Raw genomic sequence first — 22,430 nt, forward strand, 5'->3', positions numbered from 1 at the left:
AAATGTCAAGACGAAGAATCCCTTAGAAAATCTAATAATCACCATTTTCCTGTGATCTAGTAATACACAATCTCACAAACAGGTTTAAATCAACGCAAAGCTGAAGACAAAAAATTTTGATGAATTGTCTGAAATTTTAATGGCTGACAAGACGTTAATTAAATCACTGTGTCCGTAATGCTTACAAAACAGCCATCTTAGTTTTTTCATCTGCTGACTCCAATCTTTTAAGACCTGTTTTAAAAAACTCTGATCTTTCTTAATGCAAACAACATCAATTTGGATTGTTTCCCTGATAAATGGAGGATGAGAAATCAGCTGCCAGAAAAAAAAGCTGTTTTTTGCTTGAACCAAGATTTATTAATTAGGTTTTATTTGATGTGACTCATAAGGAAGTTTGTGAGGATTCTGTTTTAATATTGTCTTTCGACACACAAGCAAATAAAAAGTGTGGTATATGGCTCTTGTGTCTGTGACAAATGAAATGAGGTTATCAGTCATTATTTTTTTTAAGGCGAGCAATCGCTCTCAAACACCTGCCGCTCACCTGAATTTCGTCTGAGAGGAGTTTTTTCACCCTCCCCTTATAATTTAAAATCGCACTCCTTTATAAAGTCATTGGGCGGGTTTATTATCATTTGTGAAACCAGGAATGACCCCATTACATGTAATTATTGATTTTAGAACCCTCTCCCATACACATAACTAATCACTCTCCTTAATATCAGATCACTCTCCTTAATTTCTAAATCACTCTTCTTAACAAAATTAGGAGAGTTATTTTAGGGAAGCGATTTTTTCAATTTGTTGATTGAGGGGGGCTTTTTTTTGGCTCTCCTCTGAAATACAAACAACAAAGACTGGGTTATGAGACATCATTAGAGTCCAGTTCTTTGATGTAGGTCCAAATAAAGTGTTTAATTGGGTTGGCGTAATGTGTTACCTCTTTATGATTAAATTTATATTTTACAAATATTAAGTGCAGGTCAGTGCATTAACTAATATTAAGCTTAAACTGTCGAAAAAATCAGTCATACCACGGATCTGTCTATCAGCAGACTTCAAATTATCAATTTTTACTTCTTCACAAAGCAGAACAAAATGGCTAGACCCTTAGCTTTGCTCCATAGCGCGTTTCCAATGAGTTATGCCCATTTATTTATGAATTGATTTGAATTTTAAGATCTTTAATAAAGCTTCTGTTCTGTATAAAATACACATGCATCATGTCCTGTGTGATTTCATATGGATGTATATTGTCGTTGCCCTGTCCGGACGTCCGTCCACATTTTGTTTGTGGACACTCTAAGCAATAGGTCACAATTTTTATCCGATTTTGACAAAACTTGACATATTGGTTTATATCCCACAGATCTTGGTTCCTTTCGATGTTGGCATGTATTGGACCATAACTCCATGGAATTTGACCCCTTATTGTCACAATATTTATCAGATTTTGATGAAATGAAATGAAATGAATGGGGTTTAACGTCCTACTGTTCTACTCCTAAACTGGGCTAATGATGACGGGCATACGCCATACAGTGTGCTATGAAGGAAATATTGCCCGGGCAGCGGCGCTACAGCCTACTCTTATATCGAATTCCAACTGCCAAGGGATCTTTTACGTGCACGCCAATGTGTACACACTGGACCTCGGTTTTTCATCCCATCCTGATTTTGATGAAACTTAAAACGTATGTTTATAACCCACTGATCTTGGTTCCTTTCAATATTGGCGCACATCGGACCATAACTTACTGGATTATGGAGTATGGACCTCGATAGTACAAAAAATCACGTTTTTAGTTTGAGAACCCTCTAGAGGTCACAATTTTTATTTGATTTTAAAATATAACAAAATGGCAGCTCCCTTTACACAAATAGTATAATAACCATGTAATACCAAAACAGCGGACCCTCTTGTGGTCACAATTTTGTATCCGCTTTTGATGAAACTTAAAATATATGTTTATATGCCAAAATCTCGGTTCCTTTCGATATTGACGCATGTCGGACTGTAACATCCTGTATTAGAGCTGCTTTTTTTTTAGCTTCACTGCTCATCTCTTGCAAAATGTGGGCGTATCTTGCATGGCAACCGCTTGTTAAAGTATATAAATGCATGATAACATTGTTTTTGTACAAGTTGATGAAGGACGAGTCTGATAGAAACATTCACACTAGATATTAATCTTATTATCTATAACCAACCTTGTCTAATTTGTCTACTTAAAAAAAAACACAACAAGAAAATGGTGTTTTACTTTTCAGATTACATATCATCAACTGAAAAGTATCTTGGCTTATTTTTAAAACATTAATTTGGTAAAATAAGTTTACAGATCATCAACTAAAAAGTACGAGTATCTCGGCTTATTTTTAAAACATTAATTTGGTAAAATAAGTTTAGATTCAGAAGTTTATCTGGTTTATGAGTTAGTTTATTGGCAGTGTGGATAGTTGAAGGGAATTAAGTCTGTCTATTTATAGATAGTTAATTAAAGGGAATAGTTTGTCTGTGGTTGGATAATTAAAGGGAATAGTTTGTCTATTTGTGGAAAGTTGAATGAAATGTGGGTGGATAATTAAAAGGAATAGTTTGTCTGTGGGTGGATAGTTAAAGGGAATAGTTTGTCTGTTTGGTCTGCTCTCTCTCTCTCTCTCTCTGAGGTTTTCTTTTTAGGATCCTCGCAGTCCATTCAAGCCCCACCCCCATGCCCCCCCCTCTCTCTCTCTCTCTCTCTCTGTTTTAGGACAGGGATAGGCGTTTGAAGGGCTGTTTTTGGTTGTAATTAAACTCCAAATTGCCAATTTGTGTTTAGTTTAGTTCGATGGGTTATGATGCTTTTGTGTGTGTTTTATACGTGAGATGGAATAGGGTCAGATGGAATAGGATCGTTTGTCCGACCTCATGGGATTTCTCCGAACATTTGAATCATTAAAATAAAATTGAACCATGTGTTAGTCCCAAAATGACCTAGTTTGTGTCGAGTGTACTTTAAACCCCATTTCACTCTCTCAGTTAAATAGTCTTTATCGGGCAAGATTTTCCCAAAACGTTTGTTGTGTGTAGGACTGAATAGGAAGTTAGTAGAATGGCTCCAAGCTTTGATCTTTGTTAAATATCGACAAACATCTTGTCGACTTGTAGACTGAGCTAGCTTTAAGCAGTTTATATAACGCTCGCTTGTCTTATTTATCATCGAGTAAATAAACTTACAGCAGAAAACTGGAAGTAATAAAAGAAAAATAAATTACTTCAACATCTTGTGATAAATTGGGATTAAAATATTCAGGTATGAAAAGTCTAATCAATCAGAAATGTACCTGAATTGACCTTAAACAGGTATTATGTAGGAGAACGCTAGATCGGAGACGGTCCTGCGTATTTTATGACGTCTTATGTGGATTGTGAGTTAGGATAAGGGTTGGGGTAAGGGCTAGGACCTGCAGATTTCGTCACAGTCTTGAGAGGGAGACAGGGCTAGCCCTAACCCTAAAACTTGGGCCACACCTAACCCTTACCCTAACCCATAATCCACATATGACGTCATAAAATGTGCAGGACCGTCTCCGATCTAGCGTTCTCCTATTATGTAAGAGCGAAATCTGCAGGTCTTTCTTTGGGCCTTAAATGGGTATTGTTAATTAGACATTATAAATTATTAATTAGACATTTTTTCACTGTTGATGCAATGGCCCGCTAGTGATATTTTCAGCTAGGGACCCCACACAAGCTCAATCCAGCCCTGTCTAGGGTTCTTTTGAATCAGATATATGAAATTACATTTATTTTCTTCTTTAAAAGTTGGCGGGGGAGGGTAGATGGCCGAATGGTTAGCGCGTGCGCATTGTATCATAAGGTCTGTCATTGAGTCAACTGACATGGTTTCGATTCCCCAGTTGTACATGACAAGGAGTAAGGTAGCCTGACCAACCTCGTGTGTTTTCTCCGGGTCCTCCGGTTTCCTCCCACTGCTAAAGACCCCTACGCGCAAGCGAATTATTGAAATAAAATTGAACCATATGTTAGTCCCAAAATGACCTAGTTTGTATTGAGTGGACGTTAAACCCTCTCTCATGTTCCCTTACACTTGCTTTTTTATATTCTGATATTAAATAACAATACACAAGAGACTCTAAGTCATGAAAATACACAATTTAAATATTGACAAAGGTTCATAAAGCTAGAAAAGTGTTCTTGAAGACTTCAGTAAATATACCCGTATTTTATATGTATATTTTTTCATTTTAAACTTTATTGACAAAAGGACATTTTTGCGATGATTGAAACCTTGAACTTAATATCGTGTAACACCTGTCCATGTTTTTACAATATGTTTTCGATTTGAATTTTTCTTCTACTCTTGAGTCAAGGGGTATATAACTCCACGTTCTTTGTAAATTAAGACTGAGTCAATATTATGGTTTAGCATTATGTGCCACACACGGAATTATAATAACAATAGAAATCCTGTAAACATTTTATATTAACGTATATTTGGATAATATCATGGTTACATTTATACATTATATGCTTTGAATTTCTCTTATGGCAGGCCCCTATATCCATTCACTTGATTCACTTTATTTGGATAATATCATAGTTACATTTATACATTATATGCTTTGAATTTCTCTTATGGCAGGCCCCTATATCCATTCACTTGATTTGATATTTGTTTATTTGGTGCAATGTCTATTTTCTGTCTTGTCCGCAGGTTTATCTTGTAGATTTTTGTTTTGTGTGTAGTGCGGTCCTCCTGCACTTACTATTAAAGACACGATACGAAATGAAATAAAATGAAATGGGGTTTAACGTCCTACTGTTCTGCTCTGAACTGGGCTAATGAAGACGAGCATGTGCTATACAGTGTGCTAAAAGGGAAATTTTGCCCCGGCAGCGGCACTATGACCTTCTCTTGAATTCCAACTGTCAAGGGATCTTTTATGTGCACGCCAAAGTGTTTGTGGACAGTCTACAGGTCACAATTTTTATCTGATTTTGACAAAACTTGAAATATAGGTTTATCTCCCAAAGATCTCGACTCCTTTCAATATTGGCATGTATCGGACCATAAATTCCTGGATCATTTTGTACGAAAAATCAGTTTTTCGATTGTGGACCCTCTAGATGTCAAAATTATTATCCAATTTTGATTAAACTTACATTGTATGTTTATAACCCAAAGATCTTGGTTCCTTTCGATATTGGACTGTAACTTCCTAGATTATAACCTCAGATTGTCCCAAAAATTGTTTTTTTGGCTTGTGGACATCTCAGAGGTCACAATTTTTGTATGCAATAGCGCTTTTTTAGCTTGTTCTCTGTCCACCTCTTGCAAAATGTGGGCGTATCTTGCATGGCAACCGCTTGTTTAAATTAAATAATGAATATTTTATAAACAGACTCTCATGTGTTTCTCATTAAAGGGACCTGAATTGCTCGGTAGTTGAATTGTAGAATTTTATTTATTTGTAATCAGGAATTGTTCTACAAATCTTGGAAGTAGGATTGAGGCGGCTAATTTAGATAACTCCACTGCATTAGGAAAACAGGAAATTGGTCAATAAAGATACCAGGGGGAATCAAATATATGTTTAAAGGAGCTTAACCTCCATTATCTATACCAAAATAAAGTACAGTAGAATCTGTATTAAGCACTAATTTCTTTCACATTTATTCAATATCAAATCTTTGTTTAAAAACTCGTAAAAATCATTCAAAATCACCAAAAATCATCTCAAATTAGTGCTGAATACATACAATTAAATGATTCCCAGTTTACAGTGCAAAGTGTTCAAATTTACATCGACTCAAATATGGAAATTGTAGTGGTCACATCAAAAGCTGATTTTACTATTATTTAAATATCGGAAAAATAGACCCAGATGTCAAGTCCAAATATTTAGAATTTTCAGCTCTATATATACTTTCCAACAAGCAGCTGATAAAACTAATGAATTGCCGTCCGTCCGTAAGATTCAGAAATGGTTGAAACAACATCATCAAGGCAGTATATCATCATTGATTTTTATCGCAGGAATTTATCAAGTTAGCCAGATTAAATCTTTTATGATGAATTCTGTAATGTTACGGGTCACAAATAGCAGCCATTTATGTCCTTTTAAAGTCATTATTGCGGCATGAAATGTTGTTAATGATGGGTGATGTGTTTTCTGTCAGTCCGCGTAAATATTTACGGAGAACCCTCATTTCAAGATGGCCGTATAATAAGTTGATGATTGGTCTAATCTCACTTTGAAGACGTTCATTTTGGTACGTTCACATTTTTCATAAAGGGCACTTGAATTGAGTGATTAGGTGATAGGATTAGGTTTAATAGCTCTGAGATGTTAATTAAAGATGTTCCAACTCAAAGACATTCTGTAATGTCTTATTACGATTATTTGAACCTAAAAATATCTTTTAATCCACTCATTATTTTTTGTATTGAAAATCAATCGATCATTCATTCCTATTACGAATATGTGAACCTAAAAATTTCCTTTAATAGACATTTAAAAATGTTCTTATTAATTTTGTCATTCATTCATTTCATTCATTCATTTCATTCATTCATTTCATTCATTAATTCTTTCATTCATTTCAAATTCCAGTTATATATATTATTTGATTCTCTAACATCACCATTATGTGAACCTAAAAATTTCCTTTAAAAATGTTCTCATTCATTCATTCATTCATTCATTCATTTCAATCATTTCATTCATTCATTCATTGCAAATTTCAGTTATATATATTTATTTGATTCTGTAACATTCAGAAAAACTGATTTATTTCATGCAAAAGGTTTCAGTTCTTGAATAATTTGTGATCCCCAGATTTCAGAAATCCTGCAGATGCCACCATTCAAGACAGTATCTTAAAGATACCTGACTCAATTTTCCTATTTTCGTTCCTATATTTGGCTTTAAGCCACCATATTTGACTTTCAACATTCATCCAATATTTTCCATTTAAGATTCCAATCTTTGTTTTCAAAATATCATGGATTTATTGATTAAGTCTGGTTCCATTTTTCTTTCTATGCATCATTCTTCCCTGTCTTCAGATTTTGTAGAGAGGGGCTGGACGTCCACAGATTATTTTGGGATTAACATATGGTTCAGTTTTATTTTAATAATGCGCTTGCACATAAGGGTCTTTAGCAGTGGGAGGAAACCAGAGGACCCAAAGGAAACTCACGGAGTTGGACAGACGACCCTACTCCTTGTCACGTACTAGCAGAGAATCTAAACCATGCCACTTGACTCAATGACAGATCTTATGATCTAAAGTGCATGTGTTAAACTGTTCGACCCCGCCCCCCAAGATTTGGTAGATTTGTAATAAACCTATTTGGTAGACTTATGATTTAAAGTGCATGTGTTAAACCAATCGACCCCCCCCCCCCCTCCCCACAGAATTGGTAGACTTTTGATAAACCTAATTGGTATAGACTTATGATTTAAAGTGCATGTGTTAAAACCATTCAACCACCCAGATTTAATAGAGTTTTAATAACACACTAACACTATTTATAGATTAACAATTACTGGTTTATTAACATGCAACATCTCGACGATGATACGAGATATGTTTCATGTTAATAAACCAGTAATTGTTAATCTATAAATAGTGTTAGTGTGTTACTGTTCAATTAATAAATGCCACTTAAAGAAGATCAGATTTTTAATAAACCTATTTGGTAGACTTTAATAAACACATATTTGCAAGTAGTTTAATTGTAATATTTTAGCCTGGAGGTCGTGTTCGATCCCTGCATTGGCCGAGAAAGTTCATCCAGATTTTCCGGTGTGGTTTCCCCTTGTCAGTGATGCAGGATGTGGTGCCTGACAAGGATAGCTGTCTAGTCGTTCAGATGGGACAAAAAACCAAGGTCCTGTGTACACATTGGCGTGCATGTAAAAGATCCCTTGGCAGTTTGAATTTGATATAAGAGTAGGCCGTAGCGCAACTGCCCTAGCAAAATTTCCCTCATAGCACACTGTATGGCGTATTCCCGTCTTCATTAGCCCAGGTTAGGAGCAAAACAGTAGGACGTTAAACCCCATTTCATTTCATTTGTAATATTTTGTATGTTTTTTTTTTCAGGATGTGAGATTTAACGCTCAGGTTGATTTAAAGATGGGTTATAAAACACGAAGTATATTAAGTATGCCGTTAAAAGATCGGGATGGTGTTGTGATAGGTGTTGCCCAGGCGATCAATAAAATCAGTCCAGCTCATGAACCTTTTGATGAACATGATGAAAAGGTATATCATTTTATAGTTTTAAATTTGGGAAGCCCTGAGAGAGAGAGAGCGCGAAGAGAGAGAAGAGAGAGAGAGAGACTCGCATGTGGATGATATTAGGATTCTAATTGTGTCTAGATGTAAAAGTCTACTGTATTTGATTAGGAGTTGGGCCCCTTGATTAAGATGGACGAACACATGCTGTTAAATTTAACATATTAGAGAGAGAGAGTGTTTAAAGTCCACTTGACGCAAAATAAGGTCATTTTGGGACTAACATATGATTCAATTTTATTTGGACTGTCATCAGCTAGTTCAGAAATGAAACTGTCGGCCAATTTGGAAGCCAGTTGAGCTAAATCAATTGTTTAAGTAAATTTGAAGAAATCATTAGTGATAATTCAATCTGATTAAAACAGTTGTTATATAACCAGCGTTCTAGATGATGTGAGGGATTATAGCCAATGAAACGATTTGTTGCTGCGAGTAACCCTCTAGAAACATCAACGCTGATTGGTTAATCAAATGTCTGATGTCATAGGGTCAAAAGTCACTTGTATGACCTCAGATGTAACCTCCCACTATGTTTTTTATCATACCGACTTTAGTAATGATGATTAAGGCTAGGCCTAAAATTCAAACACAAATATCTCGGTTCAGATTCCAGCAATTTGACAGACATTTTCAGCATATTCCCTTTACATTATCTAGTTTTTAACTATTATAACGAGAACTGCCAGCTCTTTATCTAATCTAACATAATCCATCTTTAATATACAATCCTAATTATAATCTTTTCTTTAAAAAACGAAAATAGATTCTTGTTCTGATATGAGGGAGGTTTTTTTTCTATTTTTTGTTAAAGGATTACTGCTGACTGGTCTAAATGACAAACATGACATTTCGATTTACAGCATTTATCTCATCATGTTGGTAATAATAATAATAATGCACTTTATAATCCTTCCATTTACACATGCTCAAAGCGCTACTATTAAAGATGGGTTCCCGCGTTCAAACTGGGTGATTTAATGGTATATATGGACTAAAAACATATTCAAACTTATTAATTTGTCATAACTTTGCTTCAAATCCTTCTCAAACATTGTAATTGCGAAGGAATGTCCTGCTATAAAACTTCGATCAAACCAGGTCATGTTTACGTCACATGACTTACCTCTCTTGGAAGTCAGAGGAGAATTCATTGCATACATAAGTCGATGTTGTCTTTAATCGCTTACTATTTATTACAAATATCAAATCCTAATTAAATTCTCGGATTATCCACTACCCACGTCTTTTTCCGTCATTTTTATCTCAGAAAGTGTTGTATGTCTAACTCTTCAGAAAGTTTATCAACTTGTACATCAAGCATTCAATGTTCGCGTGTGACCTGTGACATCATGCGTGCAAAAATTCCTAATCGTCGGGCTGTTGAGTAGGGGAACCCTTACATTTTTGTCCTGTATACGCTCCATGAGTGTTTTTCGGGGAATCCAGTATTTTTCTAGTAAGATTGGATATCTCTACTTTCCATATATACCAAAATTACCACACTTTTATTGGAAATAACCACCCGATAAATACTTTTCTGGGAACCCATCTTTAATCCTCTTGTCAATTTAAAGCACATATAACAAAATCTGTTTCTAATCTGGATAATAGAGTTTAAACAATAATGAGGCTTTAGTTGTGACTTAAAGATTGAGATTTTCTAATGTGTACTGGCAACTGATGCCAAAGGCTTAGTGCAGCAGCACTGAAAATTTTATCACTAAATTGTTTTAGTGTCGTTTTAGGAACAGCAAGTATATTTTTGTTATACAAGTTTAGAGTATGTTTAGGTTTATAGTTTGTCCAAATTTCAAACAAATATAAGGGAGCAAGATCATCTTGACATTGAAGATCATCTTGACATTGATGATCACCAATCATCTTGACATTGATGATCATCAATCATCTTGACATTGATGATCATCTTGACATTGATGATCATCTTGACATTGGTGATTGTCTTGACATTGATGATCATCTTGACATTGATGATCATCTTGACATTGATGATCATCTTGACATTGATGATCATCTTGACATTGATGATCATCAATCATCTTGACATTGATGATCGTCTTGACATTGGTGATCATCTTGACATTGATGATCATCAATCATCTTGACATTGATGATCATCTTGACATTGATGATCATCTTGACATTGATATACTAATGACAGAACTCTATATTGAATCCAAGGTTCGACAGGCAACCAGTGAAGAGACTTTAACACCGATAATATGGATAAATATTTTGAAGTTCTTGTTACAATCCTGGCAGCAATGTTTTCGACTCTTTGTAATTTGTATGTTATATGTTTGGGTGAGTCCGAAAAGCAGACTGTTTGCATAATAGATACAGGACAAAATTAGCAGCATCTGTCGTATTGAGGTGGCGAATGTCACTGAAGCAACGTATATGATAGAAACATACGGCACAATTCATCAACGTGTGTCCATTGTAAGTGTTGACTCAAGGAAAACACTAGGGGTTTCAGGCTGACAGAGAAGTCTATGATTGTGTCTCCGATTGTTGTAGTCTTTTCTGTTATTTTCGGTAGTCTATTAGAGGTCCCGACTAACATAGCAGCAGAACTTGTTACATCATTCAGGGGGGTTGGTGGCAGAATGGTTAGCGCATGAGCGTTGTTATTGAGTAAACTGGCATGGTTTCAATTCCCCGGTCGTACGTGACATGGAGTAGAGTTGCCTGTCCAACCTCAGGTTTCCCCCCACGGCTAAAGACTCCTACGCGAAAGCGAATTATTGAAATAAAATTGAAGCAAAATGTCTAGTCGTTCAGGTGGGATTAAAAACTGAGGTCCCATGTTAGATTGGCGTGCATGTAAAAGATCCCTTGGCAGTTGGAATTCGATATAAGAGTAGGCCATAGTGCCATTATCTGGGCAAAATTGCCCTCATAGCACACTATATGGCGTATGCCCGTCTTCATTATCCCAGTCAGAGCAGAACAGTAGGATGTTAAACCCCATTTCAATGATGATCCAATTTGCCACAATTCATCCCTGCCCCCACCTCAAAACTTCCCACCCTCTTTGCTGGTCTGGCTAATGCTACGATACAGTAGTAGACATAAGTTATTTCAAGGTTGTCAACGATGGCAAAACAGAAATAATAAATGTCGGCAGCAGGCAGCAACTACTAAAACCTAAAACAGAAAATTATCAAATTGGCAATATCGCTATTACACTAACAGATTCTGTAAAAAATCTTGGTGTTGATTTTGACTCTAATCTGGAGATGAATAAACAATTTTCGGCCATGTGTAAAAGTATTAATTTTCAGATTTATAATATTGGAAATATTAGATCATTCATTGATAGTGACATGACTAAAATGCTGTTAAACACTATGGTTACATCAAGACTTGACAATTCACTTTTGTACAATCTACCAGAAAATAAAATTAAATGACTTCAGAAACTTTAAAATAAAGCAGCCCGGATCATAACCAAGACTTAACCAAATGAACATTCTGAAAGATCTCCATTAGCTTCCAGTCCGTCAACCTTAGAGGCCTTCTCAACACCAATAAACCTTGCAGAACCCTTCCATCACAAAATCAGACAACCTCTTAATTAATCCTTTTTCAAAAACCAACTCCGGTGATAGATCTTTCGCAGTCGGTGCTCCGATGTTACGGAATTCAATATCTAACGAAACCAAAAGCGCAAATTCTATGAAAGGTTTTAAAATGTATCTCAAAACCGAATATTTTAATCAAATATACAACTGATTGAATATGGTTCTAGCTGTGTTTGCATCAGAATTTTACCATGTGTACTAAATAATCTTCTCAGTTTATGTCTTTTTTATGTTCGATCCCTGCATTGGCAGAGAAAGTTCATCCAGATTTTCCAGCGTGGTTCTCCCTTGTCAGTGATGCAGGACGGAGGGGCTGACAAGGAAAGCTGTCTAGTCGTTCGGATAGGACAAAAAACCGAGGTCCCGTGTACACATTGGCGTGCACGTAAAAGATCCCTTGGCAGTTGGAATTCGATATAAGAGTAGGCCGTAGTGCCGCTGTCCGGGCAAAATTTCCCTCATAGCACACTGTATGGCGTATGCCCGTCTTCATTAGCCCAGGTTAGGAGCAGAACAGTAGGACGTTAAACTATATTTCATTTCATTTCATTTCATTTATGTCTTTTTTATAGATTAATGTGTTGTAATTTTATATTAGTTGTACTTATGTAAAGCGCCCGAGAGCAGCTCGCTCAGTTTAATTGTCAGTGCGATATAAATTAATTATTATTTTTATTATTATTATTATTAAACAAGTTTTATGACAGATTCCTGAAAGGAATTCTGTTGCATTATCGGCGCTATATCAATTAATTATTATTATTTTTATTATTATTAAACAAGTTTTATGACAGATTCCTGGAAGGGGTGACCTTTTATTTCTGTCTGCTGGAATTCTGTAATAATCCACCTGTGACGCCAAATTGATATGCATTGTGCAATAATTTCACGGCTCTCGGGCATCAAGACAGAAATTTTGGACCATTTTCTCTATTGTCTTGCCTTTTAACTCAGTTAGATACAGAAATGATAGCCTTGTACACATGAACAGAAGCACAATTGGTAGGAAACATTTTTAAAATGGCTCCTTATATCATGTAACCATGACAGCTGCAGCCATTAAATAGCATCTTTTCAAAGCGCCATAACCGCAGGTTATGTTTGAAAGGATAGAGTCTTCCTCAATAGACTCAATTATCCAGTAATTATGATACATACCACGCAGTGCCTACTTTTACAACAGGCCATAATAACTGACTTTAAGATGTTGAAAAAAGAAACATTTTCTGACTTCACCGACAAATCACAATGATTGTTGAAACAAGATGGGAGAAATACCAATCACATATGGGTTCTGGGGCAAAATGTATTTTTTTTTCAATCCTCTGAAAACAGAATTGATCTAAATTCCTTCCTGCAAGAGATTAAAGTGAAATGAAATGAAATAGGGTTTAACGTCCTATTGTTCTGCTCCAACTGGGCTAATGAGGGAAATTTTGCCGTGAGAGTGGCGCTAAGGTCTAGTCTTATATTGAATTCCAACTGTACACAGGACCATCGTTTTTTGACCCATCCAAATGACTAGACAATTGTCCTGCACCACTGACAAGGTGGAATCCCGCCAAAAAATTCCGATGAACTTTCCCAACCAACACCGCAATAAGGTCTGTCATTGAGTCAACTGGCAGGGTTTTGATTCCCCACTTGTATGTGACAAGGAGTAAGGTCGCCTGTCCAACCTCGTGGGTTTTCTCCGGTTCCAATGGTTTCCTCCCACTGCTAAAGACTCCTACAAGCTAGCGAATTATTGAAATAAAATTGAACCATATGTTAAAGTCCCAAAATGACCTAATTTGTGTCGAGTGGATGTTAAACCCCATTTCTCTCTCTCTCTTTAATGTGTAGGGAGCCACGGTGGCTAAGTGGGTAAAATGCTGGAGGTCATGGAGTTGATTCCGTTGTTGGTCTAGAAAGTTCATCAAGATTTCCTGGCCTGGTTTCCCCTTGTCAGTGGTGCAGTATGGAGGGCCTGACAAGGACAGCTGTCTAGTCATTCGGATGGGATGAAAAACTGAGGTCCTGTGTACATATTGACGTGCACATAAAAGATCCCTTGACAATTGGAATTTGATGTAAGAGTAGGCGGAGCAGAAGAGTAGGACGTTAAACCCCTTTTCATTTCTCCGAATGGTTAGCATGCGCGCGCTGTATCATACGGTCTGTCATTGAGTCAACTGGCGGGTTTCGATTCCGCGGTTGTACGTGACAAGGAGTAGGGTCGTCTGTCCAACCTCGTGGGTTTTCTCCGGGTCCTCCGGTTTCCTCCCACTGCTAAAGACCCCTACGCGCATGAGAATTATTGAAATAAAATTAAACCATGTGTTAGTCCCAAAATGACCTAGTTTGTGTCGAGTGGACGTTAAACCCCATTTCTCTCTCTCTCTCTCCATTTTCATTTCATTTCATTTCAGTTCACTTTAATGTGTTAGAATTACAGTACTGCTCTGATCTGAGAAAATATAACGCAATTTTCAAATTTCATCATTAAATATTTCACCATATACAAAATAAATAGAACTCCATTAAATTTCTTCTAAAAAACTAAAGTCATTATGAAGTTATTTTATTACACCATATACAAAATAAATAACTCCATTATAATTCTTCGAAAAAAAAAATAATCATTATGAAGTTATTTTAAGATTTATAAGTTCACCTGCTGGGTTTCCTACAGCGAACAACCAAAGAAACAGACTTTCTCTTTTATCTATATGGTTTCAAAGCAACATTAGTTATTGATCGGAAAGACATTTTCATCAATAGATCATAGGAATCATTTGATATTTCCAGTTTTTGTATATTTTCTCATCCTTTCGTCAGATCATGTTAGAAATACAGGATATCTCAGTAAAATACTAGGAAAGTTTGTTGTTTCCCGTGGAGTCGTGGTGGGTCAGTGAGTAAGATGCTGGCTTGCTAACCAGGAGGTTTTGAGTTTACTGCTGGTGTTGGCCGAGCAATTTCCTCTGATTTTCTGATGTGGTTTACCCTTGTCAGTGGTGCAGGTTGGACGAGGGATCTGATAAGGAACAGTGTCTAGTTGTTCAGATAGGACAAAAAGATTCCTTAACAGTCGGAATTCAAAATAAGTGTAGAGCTGGACAAAATTTCCCTCATAGCACACTGCATTGCATATGCCCGTCTCCATTATCCCAGTCAGAGCAGAACAGTAGGACGTTAAACCCCATTTCATTTCATTTCCACAAAACACTACTAAAGTTTATTGTTTTCAGTAATAAACATAGTTTGCCCTTTTATTTGGATATCACTAATGGATCAAAACAAATCAACAATTAATATTAACTGTGACTTCACTGAACTTAAAGCATGGTTATGCCCCAAATACAAGATATAAGTTTTTGAGGTTTTTCTTATGTTCTTTCAAATTCAAAAGCTAAAATTATGTTGGATATTTTCTTGGTGACACCCCTCCCCCACCCCCTCAAGTCAGCAGGGCTGCCGACAACCAGTATCGCAGCGCAATTTGCGATACATATTTTGTCCGTTGCTAATCAAAAATTAAAATCTAACGTTTTTGATTCGCAGTAACTGCGAATCATTAATATGCCTGTCATTTTGGATATTGACACAAAGATTTATCCACATTTCTCAACACTTTCAACGTGTATAAAATATCAAATAAATTTTATTAACAAAACGGAATTCTCCGTGTGACATTTTCTTCTCGAACTACCCAGACTCAATTCATGATACTATATAATACAGGGACATAACTCTATGAATCGGAACTATTAAACCGGAAATAGGGAATCAAGTAGTACCACTCACGTTGCGAGACATGTCAATTTCGAGTAATTATATCAGTATACAATTTGAAAAAAAATAAATTCAGTGTATCCCCCACGTATTGTAAATAAAATATAAAAAATAAATACGTGTAAACGTATTGTAAAATGAGAAATCAAAGTAAGAATTCCCGTAAACTATTATTGTTTATATCGCGTGCGTCTAGTTAATCGAGATTATTCGTAAAATACTGCGTGCTTCCGATTGAACAAAAATAATAACACACGATAAAAAGCAGACGAAATTGTTTTCTAACGAAGAAATAAGAAGCCACTGCCAAGAATTGGCTTCAGGCATAAGGCCTAACAAAAGTCTACATTCATTCAGAAATGTTCACAGCTAGCTGTAGAAGTGCTAAAATTCTAAAAAAATCTTAAGAATGAAATCTAATCATTTGCTATCAATTAAAATTAAAATAATCTTGTTATTTAGGTGTTTTATGTTGATTTGAAACTGAAAAACTGCTAATCAATTTTTAAATTTGCTAATCAAATTTGGCAAAATTGGACTTTTTGTTTAGCAGTGCTGCTAATCATCTGTGAAAAATTACCGACAGCCCTGCAAGTCAGAAATATTTAACCTTATTTTCCTAGAATATTGTTTTATTATGTTTTCTAATTTTCAACTAGAAACATTGTCGTGTTTCACTACACACTTCACTATTTTTGTTATGCTAGGTTCCCAGTGTCATGTGATGCGTTACGATACGATTGTCCCTATTGAGTCCTTGATCTGGTACGTGAAGATACGTTCGGATACGCTTTGATATGATCAACATGATTGCAATGACTGACCTCAATATATGACAAGACCTGATAGAATCACCACGATTTCAATCCCAGCACGAATTGGGATAGTGGGAACCTAGCATTATGTGGGAACCTAGCAATATATATGATAAGATCTTATAGGATCACCACAGTTTCTCCACGATTTCAATCGCAGCATGAGAGAGAGAGAAATGGGGTTTAACGTCCACTCGACACAAACTAGGTTATTTCGGGACTAACACATGGTTCAATTTTATTTCTATAATTCGCTTGCGTGTAGGGGTCTTTAGAAGTGGGAGGAAACCAGAGGACCCAGAGAAAACCCATGAGGCTGGACAGGCGACCCTACTCCTTGTCAGGTACAACCGGGCAGGGCTGGGGCCATTACATTGCCAATGTAATTAATTACATTACTATTACCATTACTTTTTAAATGTTATCATTACAATTACTTTTTCATTTTTAGCAATGTAATTAATTACCATTACCCATTACATTGAAAGTAATTAATTACCATTACCCATTACTTTATGACTATATAAATAAAAACATTTTTCATAGAAATTAAAAAGACAACCTTATTTTTCTGCCATGAAGTGCCTACAAAATCTAACTCAAAATAATCCTTGATTCACTTATAATAGATATTTGTTTAAGAATTGTCATAAACCATGCCAGTTATCGCAGCACGAATCGGGATAGTGTGAACCTAGCATTATATGATTACAGGGTAGAACCTCAAGCCTCCATGGAATATTCCTTTAATTAAAAACTAAATGCCTTTATTATCTGTATTATTTTTATAACACTGCATGCCACCCACTGGATGATAGTGAATTACGTCTATAATAGTAATTCATTTGTCTTCTTTTCAAGCTGTGATATAAACTAATGTAGGCCAAGTATAATTGAATATCTGTCTACTGTTTCTGATTCCACAGTTAATATTTTTTTAAGTCAGAAAAAGTGAAGCGATATTGGGGATTTAATGTACTCTCTAAGTGTTTAATGGAAAAAGAAAATATTAAGCTTCTCAGATGCATTACCGATATCCCATTATCTAATATGGCATACTCTCTCATAAGAGGCTATTCTAGTTTTTAAGTCTTATTTCTGTTAAATGGGCTTAGACAGTGGCATATCCTGATATTAAATTGAGTCGAGCTACGCCTCTGTGAGCAGGGATCGTATATTGTTATTAACCTATAATCCCCAACCACGTCCCGTCTATGCGTTAAGTATTAATCATTGTGTATTATGGTCCTCCACGAACTTATTCAGTCTTAATTACAAACGAATAAAAATGAAATGGGGTTTAACGTGCTACCGACTGGGTTAATAAAGAGGGGCATATGTCATACAGTGTGCTGATGAGGGAAATTTTGCCCACATAGCAGCGCTACAGTCTACTCTGACATCAAATTCCAACTGCCAAGGGATCTTTTACGGACAGCGGTGTTACAATCTATTCTTATTTAGAATTCTAACAGTCAAGGGTTCTTTTACGTGCACTCTAATTTATACACAGGACCTTAGTTATTTGTCCCATCCAAACTACTAGACAGCTGTCCTTGTCAGACCCCCTATATTGCATCACTGAGTGACAAGGGGAAACCAATGTCGGAAAATCCTAAGGAAGTTACTCGGCTGACACCAGGAGCTAACCTGAGATCTCCTGGCTAGCGAGTCAACATCTTACTCACTGAGCCACTGTGGCCCCCATAACATTACAATAGTCTTACACACTGAGCCACTGTGGCCCACATAACATTACAATAGTCTTACACACTGAGCCACTGTGGCCCACATAGCATTACAATAGTCTTACACACTGAGTCACTGTGGCCCACATAACATTACAATAGTCTTACACACTGAGCCACTGTGGCCCACATAACTTTACAATAGTCTTACACACTGAGCCACTGTGGCCCACATAACATTACAATAGTCTTACACACTGAGCCACTGTGGCCCACATAACATTACAATAGTCTTACACACTGAGCCACTTTGGCCCACATAACATTACAATAGTCTTACACACTGAGCCACTGTGGCCCACATAACATTACAATAGTCTTACACACTGAGCCACTGTGGCCCACATAACATTACAATAGTCTTACACACTGAGCCACTGTGGCCCACATAACATTACAATAGTCTTACACACTGAGCCACTGTGGCCCACATAACATTACAATAGTCTTACACACTGAGCCACTTTGGCCCACATAACATTACAATAGTCTTACACACTGAGCCACTTTGGCCCACATAACATTACAATAGTCTTACACACTGAGCCACTTTGGCCCACATAACATTACAATAGTCTTACACACTGAGCCACTGTGGCCCACATAACATTACAATAGTCTTACACACTGAGCCACTGTGGCCCACATAACAATACAATGACTCTGTGTGGTGTCCCATGTAAAAGAAGCATTGACAATTGGAATTCGAAATAAGAATCAGGGAGGGTGAAAACGTCATTGTACGGTCAAAATGTCCCTGATATCACATTACATGGGGTATGCCGTCTTTATTAGCCCAGTCGGTGCAAAAATTAGGGTGTTAAACCCCATTTTATGTCATATAGGTTTCGTTATATTGTCCTTCTTGGAATGGGGAATATGGTGGCCGGTTGGTCTAATGTGTGCCCTTTAGACTGTAACGTTTGTCATTGAGTCAAGCGACATCGTTTTGAGCGCCCACTTGTACGTGAGAAGGAGTAGGGTTGCCTGTCCAACCGTATTCGTTTTCACCAGGTCCAAGAGCTAAAGACCTGTACGCACAAGTGAATTATTGATGTAAAATTGAACCATATGTTAGTCCCGAAACATCCTAGTTTATGTCAAGTGGATGTTAAATCCCATCAAGTGGTATGGGGTGTTGGATGGCTGAATGTACGCGCTGTATCATAAGGCCTGTCATTGAGTAAACTGCCGTGGTTTCGAATCCCTGGTTGTACGTGAGAAGGAATAGAGTTGCCTTTCCAACCGCGTGGGTTTTCTCTGGGTCCTCCGGTTTCCTCCTACTGCTAAAGACCCCTATGCGCAAGCGAATTATTGCAATAAAATTAAACCATAATGTTAGTCCCGAAATGACCTAGTCTGTGTCGAGCGGACGTTAAACCCCATTTCTCTCTCTTCTCTTGATATATAAATATACGGTTCTATTTTATAAAGTGTATGGCCGTTTAACACCTCTATATATATCATTAATATGGATTCCTGTAATGGACCAACAAGAAAACGTTGAATTCACTTTCTAGATATTGAAATTCCTCAAGAAAACAGGAAATACGATTATTATTTTTTACTTGAATTGAGTAGTTTTGTAATTTCAAGCCTGTATGTTTTAGAATCGTATTTCACAATAAAAGTACTCGGAGATGCAGGAGACAGCCTATTGAGCTGATAAGGAATTTGTTCTTAGTTGTTCGAAACATGTGGAAAAAAAATCAAAATAAGTTTAACGTCCTACTGTTCTGCTCCTACTGGGCTAATGAGTGAAATTTTGCCCAGATAGCTGTGCTATGGCATACTTTTAGTTCAAATTCCAACTGTTAAATGTTCTTTAACATGCACGCCAATGTGTACACGGGACCTTGGTTTTGGCATATACGTTGTCCCTTGCCAGGCCACATTGGTGTGCACATAATAGAACCCTTGACAGCTGGAATTTGAAACGTGTACACAGGACCTTGGTTTTATCATCTCATCTGAACAACTATATATTGACCCTTGCTAGGCAATCGGACCTGCACTACTTTAAAACCACTCCCAAAAATCCCAACACTGTGATAAAAAACACAAGATCTATCGGCTCACTGAACCACCGCAATGTGCAATTCTCATGGGTATTGATTCATGCCATGCCATTGTTTGTTGTGTATACATACAATCTGATTAAAATACAGATCTATATTTCGTTTCGTTTTTTTATACTTTCGATGGCCTACACTACATGAAGATCTGACAAGTTAAAGTGATAGGTCACGTTAGAGGTTACACGAGCGACTTTTGACCCTACAACATCAGATATTTGATCAACCAATCAGCATTGATGTTACTAGTGGATTACCCACAGTTCCATGCAAAACACGCCTAAAGCTTGCCGTAACAGACCGTTTCATTGGCTAATCGCTCACACCATTTAGAACACGTCAATGATAACAACTCTTCCAGATCCTAGTGTAGTAAAGACAAGTAAAACCAAAATTTTAACTATAAAAAAAACGAAATTGGTTAACATATGCACTGAATAGAAAGAATTGTTCAAAAGAGGTTACTAAATGAATATATATTTCTCTTTTTCAGGTGTTTGGTTCCTACCTCGCATTTTGTGGAATAGGTGTAAAAAATGCTCAACTATACGAACGTTCTCAATTAGAAAACCGACGAAATCAGGTAATTTACTCCCCTGGTGACTCAGTGATTAGTGTGCTGGTTCACCAATAATCACGGTTCAATCCTATTGTCAGTCGATAAAGTTCTTTAGGATTTTTTCCTGGTTTCTCCTTGCCATTGGTGCAGGCTAGAAGGTCTAGATCTAACAAGTGATATATATGTCTAGTCATCGGTAAGGGATGAAAAACTGAGGTTCATCCATGTAATTGTCTTGTTGTAGGCTAGAGGGTCTAGACTGAACAAGGGATATATATGTCTAGTCATCGGTAAGGGATGAAAAACTGAGGTTCATCCATGTAATTGTCTTGTTGTAGGCTAGAGGGTCTAGATCTAACAAGGGATATATATATGTCTAGTCATTGGTAATGGATGAAAAACTGAGGTGCCCCCATATACTTGTCTTGTTGCCCGTCTTTATTAGCCCAGTCGGAGCAGAACAGTAGGACGTTAAACCCCATTTCAATTCATTTGATGTGCATGTACTTGTTTTGTTGCTGTGCATGTAAAAAAAGCCTTGAAATTTAAAAAACACCTTTGTCGATAAGGGATTGCATGGTGTATGCCCATCTTCAATAGATAGATTGGTGCATTAAGTATGATGTGAAAACTGATTTCATTTCATTTTAAAGGACAATATTGGTGTCAGTCATTATTGCATATGTGATATAACTTGTTAAACGTGTTCCAATAGATGCGTAATGAAGGTTTCTACAAAAGGAAGTGACGAACACAAAAGGAAAACACGAGTTAACCTTCCATTTAACTGACTGAAGTGATGAGTGTTAACAGATACACAGGTGAATTTCTGCTCACTAACAATTCCTTCGAAGACCAACAGTTGTTATGTGAGACTGAGAGAGGATATCTGATAATTCAAAAAATTAATTGAATTTCACAAGATAAGGGAAAAAGAGAAAAATAGAAATAGTCCGTACATCCCCTTGTTTTTATTCATTCTATAATGCACAGACTTTTTCTATTTTTCTTTCATGTTCTCTTATCTAGTGACAGTCAATTCTTTTTGTGAATTGTCAGATATCCTCTCACAGTCTCATATAACAACTTTCGGTCTCGAAGGAATTATTAGTGAGCAGAAATTCACCTGTGTATCTGTTATCATTCGTCATTTCAGTCAGTTATATAGAAGGATAAATTGTGTTTTCCTTTTGCACGCGTCACTTCCGATTGATGAAACCTTCATTATGCATCTATTGTAGCAATGATCTCTGGGTTAAAATTATATTTTGAACGTGTTTAACCAGTTCTATCACATATGTGATAATGACTGACACTAATATTGTCCTTTAATTCATTTAGCTACCAAATCGTCCACATGTCCCACGGTGTTATGTTGCCATGCTTGCTATTGAAAGTTTACATTTAGCTATGAGGCTGAACGAAAGCTGTTACATAAATTATTTACTGACTCCATTGTTTATTGTGGTATCTCCGTTGCAGAATTGTAATATATATGTGACAGATCATTATAGAACTTATAATGTTCAATGTT

General features: G+C 36.6%; 1 protein-coding gene across 1 annotated transcript in view; it reads left to right on the top strand.

The window, feature by feature from the left end:
• Positions 1–22,430, top strand: part of LOC126812089 (dual 3',5'-cyclic-AMP and -GMP phosphodiesterase 11) — a gene marked incomplete at its 3' end in the record, with an annotated part of 99,033 nt that overhangs the window by 71,455 nt on the left and 5,148 nt on the right. Inside the window, exons 2-3 of the mRNA XM_050538300.2 lie at positions 8,123–8,284; positions 20,831–20,920. Coding sequence (XP_050394257.2) covers positions 8,123–8,284; positions 20,831–20,920 — 252 coding nt within the window. The remainder of the gene's footprint in view (positions 1–8,122; positions 8,285–20,830; positions 20,921–22,430) is intronic.

Source organism: Patella vulgata, chromosome 2, assembly GCF_932274485.2.
Source record: "Patella vulgata chromosome 2, xgPatVulg1.2, whole genome shotgun sequence".
In the NCBI taxonomy this organism is placed as follows: Eukaryota; Metazoa; Mollusca; class Gastropoda; family Patellidae; genus Patella; species Patella vulgata.